Source organism: Anolis sagrei, chromosome 4, assembly GCF_037176765.1.
Source record: "Anolis sagrei isolate rAnoSag1 chromosome 4, rAnoSag1.mat, whole genome shotgun sequence".
NCBI classification, from domain to species: Eukaryota; Metazoa; Chordata; class Lepidosauria; order Squamata; family Dactyloidae; genus Anolis; species Anolis sagrei.
In genome coordinates, this window is record NC_090024.1 from 179,382,784 (window position 1) to 179,390,811 (window position 8,028).

Consider the following 8,028-nt stretch of genomic DNA (forward strand, 5'->3'; position numbering starts at 1 on the left):
AAGTAAATACTTAAAGCTTATCTTTGGCATCAGAATATTCTAAAGCATGTAAAGAAAATCCAGCTATGTACAAGTTTTTTTTTTAAAAAAACATACACATCAAGAGTTGGGTTTTTAAAAAATTTAATTTCCCCAGAAATATATACAGCTACTTAAAACTTCATTCTGGTTAGAGATTAATCTCTAAACGGTTCAAGTATAAAACCAATTTACTTCTAGATAAGTAATTCTCACAAATAAGTCTTTTTGAATTTAAGGGGCTTATTCTTAAGAAAGTATGCATTTTGGCAGCCTAGACACTAGAATTAAATAACTCCTGTCTAACAGCTGGATTTTAGTGAGCACTTGCAGGTGAACAAGATGTGATGTCTTTCTACAACATTTATAGAAAATATTATTAAAGGACACCCAACAATGATATCTAGATGTATTTTAACATCAGGTTATTGTAATACTCCACTGAAAATGATTATGTTAAAAGGGAAAGGATGGCCACATGACTTTGAAATTGAAATGCAGTATATCAGTTTGGTTAGGCAAACCAAAGAAATACTTTTCTCATAAGAATATACAGAATGAATTGGTACTAAATGAGATAATACCTCAGTGGAATTCCCAGAGACAACATGTGCCGCCTTCCACTGGAAATATTATGCATGGTCTGATTCAAGTTATATTCTCACTCAAATACTGAACTCCAAATGAGTATTCCTACAAGGAGCACTTTCTGATTTACTGCTTTTTATGCCTGAAATATTCAGGCTGAAACATCAAGCATGCTTTCTTAGGTACAATAACAATGTGTTTAGTAGGCCTTATTTCTGTGTAATTTTTCCCCAGGAGCAGGATATAACGTGATAATTTTTTTTAAAAAAAAGAACCTAGTGATAGGTGCCACCATTTTGTATGCATGCCATATTGGTATTTTCTAATGTTCCTCTTGGGCCTTTTCTTCCACAGCTGTACAGTCAAAAGCAGAGAAACTCAGCAACCATTTTCTCTCACAGTAGTCTTCCTTATGGAGCCAAAATTCAAATTTATGCAATTGAATCTTGTAAATATTGTGAGTGAGTCCCCTCTTTTGCAACAGCCACTGTATTTTTTGCTCATTGATTTCAATTATTTAATTTCATTTTCATTTTCAATTAAATGCTTCTCTGGATAAGTGTTCACAACATATATTGTGGCCCCCAACGAACCTGCAGCTATTATAGTTAAGACAGCTCTCAAAGCTTTGAACCAGCGGGGATAGGTGGGAAAGAGGGAGAGATCATAATGCAGGGCTATTCCTAAGCCAAATATAACCATGGTTCCAGCTACTGTAGTGTCATCTTTGAAAAGCAAGGCAATCCAGGCCAGTAATGAAGGAACAACACTGTTACTCAGAGTAAACCAGTCAGGTTTTTCAGGGCTACCTTCTGGAAGAGCAAATCCCCACCTGATTCCTCCAAGAAAAGAGAGTATAGAGGCACCATATGCAATCTGAGCAAACGCTAGCTCTGGATAATAGGTCTCCTGCACAGCCATGAACAATGGTATTGAAACAAATGGGATTAAGCCTGCAAATCCCAAATATAAGGCAGACTTTGGAGACTCCTTGAGTGATGGCATATCATATCTTAACAAGTCCAGTTTGCGAGGTTCAGGTTCTGGAGGCTTCTTTTTCTTCCAGTTGCAGAAGGAGCAATGGAAATGCTGTACCTTGATCGTATAAGCTGATGTCTGCTTTAATAGCTGCAAATTTGGCAGTACATTCAGGCCACCTTTGAAGTGGACAGGAGAGTAGATAGCTTGAGTCCTTCCTGGCTGTGGAAGTCTTTGAACACAGGCAATCTGAAAACACAATGCAAAAACCCATTACTGCATGACATTCAGGTGTGTGGCCTTTTAATGTGTAGCTTGCAAATGTTAGGATTTATAAAATGATCTATGGAAAGGAATGGGCATTTTCCTGAGAAAATTTAAGGAATGTCCAATAAAATTAGTCCTTGTTGTAATATGGTTGTTTAGAATATGTGAGTGAAGGAAGGGGATGGGATTTCAAGTCAGTGATTATCAGGCATAGGCAAACTTTGGCTCTGTAGGTGTTTTAGATTTCAACTCCCAGAAATCCCAGACAGCTTACTAGCTGTTAGGAATTGTGCGAGACTAGGGTCATGTCATCATGGAGCTGAAGACATACTTTTAGAGACACCTATGCCGTCTCATATTGTTTTGGTTGGTTGCAAAGCTGCCATATTAATTCTTTTTTTTACTTTGCACCCCAAATACTAGTGTGACAGAAAAGGCATGGTAGATTTCTGACCTAGCAGCATAGCTGCAGATCAGAAAGGGATGAACTCCAGAGAGTCTATCCCTTATGAAAACCTTTGGAAGATGAAATAAAATGTGGGTGTGGCTAAATCTTGTTTTAAAGGAGAACCACTTGTGGAGGCTTCCTAGTGTTTCCATCTGCCTACCCTTCTGAGGGATTGGTATACAAAACCAGGCAAGAAGGCTATCTTCTCCCTCTAATCCTGTTACAGGGATGGCCCATGTGGCCTAATAGAGGCTTTGAAACAGTCAGCACCAAGTGTTAGAAATAGGACATGTAACCATATAGACACATGTAATCCTTCATTGATAAGTTAGTCTTTATAGATGACTTTCATCCGAGTATTTGAGTAATTCATAGAAGAAAACACTACAGTGACAAGATGTGCTTTGACATTTTACTCCTAATGTTTTAACCAAAGTAGCTTGGAAATCTGGTTTGTGTACAGACACCAAAATGGTTTGGGAAAACATTACCTTCAAAGGAATTTGAGAGCAACAGCGTTGTAGTAGAGGGAACATTTTCATTAGCTCTGAAAGACAGAGAAAAGGTTCACTGAATAGCACAGCCAAGTGAAATCCAAAATACAGTACCTCTATTTATTTATTATTTATTTTTATTTACAGCTTTTATATTCCGCCCTTCTCACCCCACAGGGGACTCAGAGCGGATTACAGTATACACATATATGGTAAATATTCAATGCCAATTTTTGACATACAAACATATGCAGACATAGACAGAGGCTATTTAACTTTTTCTGGCCGCCAGGGGAGCTGTCGTTTTCATCGTCCATCTGCGACGCTGATGAAGCACTTCCACATTCTCCGCATGCTTCCCCGCTGGAATGCTTTGCTGGAGTTTTCTTTATGGTCTCATAAATCAGTTAATTAAGCCTCCCCACACTTTAAGGTGGTACCTTATTTTCCTACTTGACAGATACAACTGTCTTTCGGGTTGCAAAGGTCGACAACAGGCTACATACAATTGGTTGGAAACCCACTCCAATCCGGGCTGGCTTCGAACTCATGACCTTTTTGGTCAGAGTGATCTTAATGCAGCTGACACTCAGCCAGCTGCACCACAATCCCTAGCCTACTTGCAAGATTAAATTCTATACAGTCCATGAATCAATAGTGCTGTAAAAAGCCTCAACACTGGAAACTGTTTTCACCCACAAAATCAAATGTCAGGGAACTTGTCTGCAACTCCTTAATCTATACACTCTCCTGGCTCCTAGATGGAATATCATAAATATAGTATAAGTAAAGGAGCTTGTATTTAGACATCATTTAGTGCTATGATAGAGTCCTGACTCCATCCAAAAGATCTCTAGCATATACAGATATCCCTCCCCTAACTCCACATGTTGTTCTGACTCAAAATAAATTTAACTGAGTTCCTTATAAAATAACAAAGGACTATTTTTTTAAATTCTGAGAGTCAAACATGCCTCTTCATTTTAAAAAAACGGTTGCTTAATTTTATAATTATGATACCATGCCCATACTTAGTTCCATTGCCAGTTTAAATTAATGTATATCCTTTGTAAATATATGCACCTTTCTTCAAGAGCAAAAGGTACTGTCACTTGCTTAAAGGCGTAACTAAGGCCCCTTCTACACTGCCATATAATTCAGATTATAAAAGCAGATTATCCACATTATCTACTTTGAACTGGATTATATGAGTCTACATTGCCATGTAATCCAGTTCAAAGCAGATAATCCATCTTTTATATGGCGGTGGAGAAGGGCCTTAGTTTTTGAAGTAGGGCCAAACTGCATTAACTCTACAGTGTAGAGTCTTTCCCCATTACCAATATGTTCCATTTATACTCACCCTCTATCAGCAGGAAATAATAAAGGGAGGGACAAGCAGGCAGTGGTGGCGCCTCAATGGACCATTCGAGCTTCCCTTTGAAGGTTGTCGCTCGCTGTCTTTCCTTGAAGCAAAGGCTCTCTCAGGTTTCCCACAAAAAGCGTCCCCAGCATCTCAGGAAACCGAGAAAGATAAACTCACAACGGCGTCTCTCCCAAAACTGCTTCGTATAGGACAAAAGCACCTCTAGCCATGTGAGCTCCGACGCCTCAGTCGCCCAAGGAGATTCCTGTGGGAGGGAATGAGTTTTCGGTGTTCCCTTTTAATGCCGCCGTGTCGCCTTGTCCTCCGGTCAGGAGTCTCGACCTGAAACAGAAGCTCATTCTACAGTTCCGGCGGAAAAGGCCAAAGTCCTTTCTAAACTTCAGCCCTTTCTCTCCCTGTCTGCTTAGACCTCAGAATTATTATTCATAAGGAAAGAATGTGGACTGGAAAGCAACGAACTACAATTCTATGCAGAAATCTTGCCAATGCTGTGGAATACTGGGGGTTGTAGTTTTCCCAGGTCTTTGGCTTTCTCTGCTAAAGAGCGCTGGAACCTCACCAGCCTGCAACTCCCACATTCCACAGCATTGAGTGGCACCATGCCATATTAATTCTATAGTGTGGGTGTGTGGATGCCCGGATGATTTGATGTTTTTATCATCCTTGTGGGAGGCTTCTCTCATATCTCCGCATGAGGAGCTGGAGCTGATAGAGGGAGCTCATCCGCCTCTCCCCGGATTCGAACCTGCAACCTGTCGGTCTTCAGTCCTGACGGCACAGGGGTTTAACTCACTGCGCCACCGGGGGCTCTATTAAAAATAAATGCTAATATGGGATATCTGCATAGAGTAAATATGTTTTAGTTCTGAAGATGCAGTTTGTAAAGATAATGATTATGCTTCAGAACAGATAGTCATTAAACCGATCAAGGTGGGGAGGCAAACTTGTGCTGGGTCTAAAGGACTTTAATGCTCCTGGTGGAGCAATGGGTTAAACCCTTGTGCTGACTGAAAGGTTGGCGTTTCAAATCTGGGGGGTTCAAATCCAGGGAGCAGGGTGAGCTCCCAATGGTCAGCTCCTTCTTCTACAGGGACATGAGAGAAGCATCCCACGAGATGATAAAACATCCGGGCGTCCCCTGGGCAAGGTCCTTGCAGACAGCCAATTCTCTCACACCAGAAGCGACTTGTAGTTTCTCAAGTCACTCCTGACACACACACAAAACAAAACTTTAATGCCAAGTGCAAATCTTTTAACTATTTGGAAACAGCAACAATGAAAAGTGAAAATCCAAAGGACAATCTGATACAACTTTAACTGCTATTACAGCAGCCTATGAAATCTTGAGACATGCAGTTCATCAAGGTAATTAGAACTAAGTTACAGTGGTCTTGAACTGTTCTAAGTAAGCAGTGGGGATAAACCCTTGGTTTATATATAAATTAACAATTGTTAAGAAAATCCAGCACAGTCACTTTTGACTTCAAAACAAGGTATTCATTAAAGGATGATGAACAGGAGTATCTTTAGAGAGTCTGGTCTCTCCAGAACTCATGAAGACACACAAACTGAAACAAAAACAGTATATAGTGTAGACCAGTAAATCTAAGAATTACTGATTAGATGGCTGTTGGAAAGGTACATCCTGTTTCACTAGCCTTTTGAAATTATTTGAGAATATCAGCAAGTATGTAGGTAGTGATGATCAAACTGATTTCATATTTAGACCTGGAAAAAACCTTTGGAACTATTGAAAGCCCTCAATCAAACATGGTATTAAAGCATGGGTCTTTTCACAGCTCAGTCATATATTCAAGAAAGAAAGTAGGGGATAGAGATAACTGGATTGTTCTCATAATAATTGACTATAACTACATTGACTCCGCCAATGATTTGTAATGGAAAGGGTGATTTTTATCTTGCTCATTAATAATGTAGACTTAGCAGAGAGGTGACCTCAGTTGACAGTGCCTAGTTATTCAGAATGGTCATAACAGAAGAAAACTGAAGAGGTCCAAAAGGAAAAGGGGAAAAAAGGTCTCATATTATTAAAAAATAGAGGTCATACAAATAAGCTGAATGGTTGAAAATTTGTGACTTTGGAATTCACTGCCACAAGATCTAGGAGTAGTAAAAAAATTAGATGCCCTTAAAAATGAATTATACAATCCATGTGGAAGATTAGGCTCCCAATGAATATGAGTCATAATGGCTGCATGTTAAGTCAGTAATTTAGATGTAGCGTGACTCTGAATGCAGCAGCTAAGAAACAGCGCTGGGAGAAGGGTTGTTGTTTTCATGCACTGCTTGTGGGTTTCCCACCACAGGAAACAGGATGCTGAGCTAGATAGGTTAATAAGTCTAATCTGAACATGGAAAAGTTGCCTTTTTATAACAACTCTCAGAATCTCCCAACCAGTTAGTGGATTCTCAGAGTTGCAGTCAAAACAAGGAACTTTTCCAAACTCTGAGTTGATCTCTCAGGGCTGTCACATATCTCTGTATAATAGTTCAAGCATATCAGAATTTGCAAATGTTTATTTTTGCACCTGTAACTCCCAGAATTACTCTGGAAAGCAGAGAGAAACATGTAAGAGTTTCAAAGAGCAAATTTTGTCTGCATTTATGAGGTGTTTAATATTGTGGGTATGTACTATTTTTGGAGGGGTGGGGGTTGCTTTTGCTTGGAGTTGTTCAAGTCTATTGAAGTAACATACAAGCCCATATTCTCCAACTGTATTAATTTGGCAAGGACGCTTCCAATTAAAGCTTGGTTGTCCCAATTTTCAACTACTTTTAAAATATTCCAGTTTCAGTCTCCTCCTTTCTATCTTCAGATTACCTCAGTGGCTGTAAACTGAGTTCAGAGTACAAAAGCAGTTTGCTGTCAAGTTTGCAGGGAGGAAGGGGCAGCAAGTTGCCCTTCCTGGTATGCTCAGAAAAATCAAGATGTTTTCAGCTTTAATTTGTGATGTTAGGGCCTGCAAAGTCTGGTCACACTGCTCTTGTTTGGTGAAGGGACTCTATTGCGAAATGAATGCAGTGTGACACCATTTTAACTGTAATGGCTCAATGCTATAGGTTCATTGGAGTTGTTGTTTTAGAAGGTATTTAACCTTCTCTGCCAGAGTGCTAGGGCCTCACCAAACAACAAATTCCAGGATTCCATAGCATTGAGCTATGACAATTAAAGTGATATCAAATTGCATTAATTCTATAGTGTAGATGCACTCTAAGGTCATGTTGTATGGTTGCTAACACAAGCAAACAAGTATTTTTCATCAGATATAATTTTAGGTAATTCTTATACAGTTTTTTGCACTGAATTCAGATCTGTTTTATTTTTCTGCCACATGTAGTTTTTTGATAAGGCTGATCAAATTAATGCATTTACACACTGATATCAATAGAATCTAATTGATATCAGTGCATAAATGCATTAATTATTTGATTAGCCTCATTTAAAAAATACACGTGATAGAGAAAAAATAAACACAGATCTGAATTTAGTGCAAAAAAACTATAAGAATGACCTAAAATTATATCTGATGAAAAATACTTGTTGGCTTGTTTCACTAATATGATATAATAGGTACAGACTTTACAGTAGTCTGCTATAGTGTACCATTTGTCATATTTTAAAAAGCTGACGTGATGGAAAAAATAAAGACATGTTTAAAATCAGCATAAAATCTATTTAAACTGTGTTACGCTCATTTCTGATGATTACAAAAAGTTTGATTTTGTTGGCTTGTGTAATATACACTTGAGCTCGAAATAGACACAGAAACAGGCTGAGGCTGGCAGCATGCACCTTTCTAATAAAATATTCCTGTTTGCAATGAAAC

The 8,028-nt window shown here is 38.8% G+C and overlaps 1 protein-coding gene across 1 annotated transcript; it reads right to left on the reverse strand.

Annotated features, from left to right (window-relative positions):
* Positions 1-106: 106 nt before the first annotated feature.
* TMEM69 (transmembrane protein 69) lies at positions 107-4,464 on the reverse strand. The gene is made up of 3 exons (XM_060773419.2): positions 4,157-4,464; positions 2,791-2,846; positions 107-1,833 (listed from the first exon to the last, which is right to left on the reverse strand). Exons 2-3 carry the CDS (start codon positions 2,839-2,841, stop codon positions 1,120-1,122), a joined length of 765 nt encoding a protein of 254 aa, XP_060629402.1. The 5' UTR covers positions 2,842-2,846; positions 4,157-4,464; the 3' UTR covers positions 107-1,119.
* Between the last annotated feature and the right edge of the window lie 3,564 nt (positions 4,465-8,028).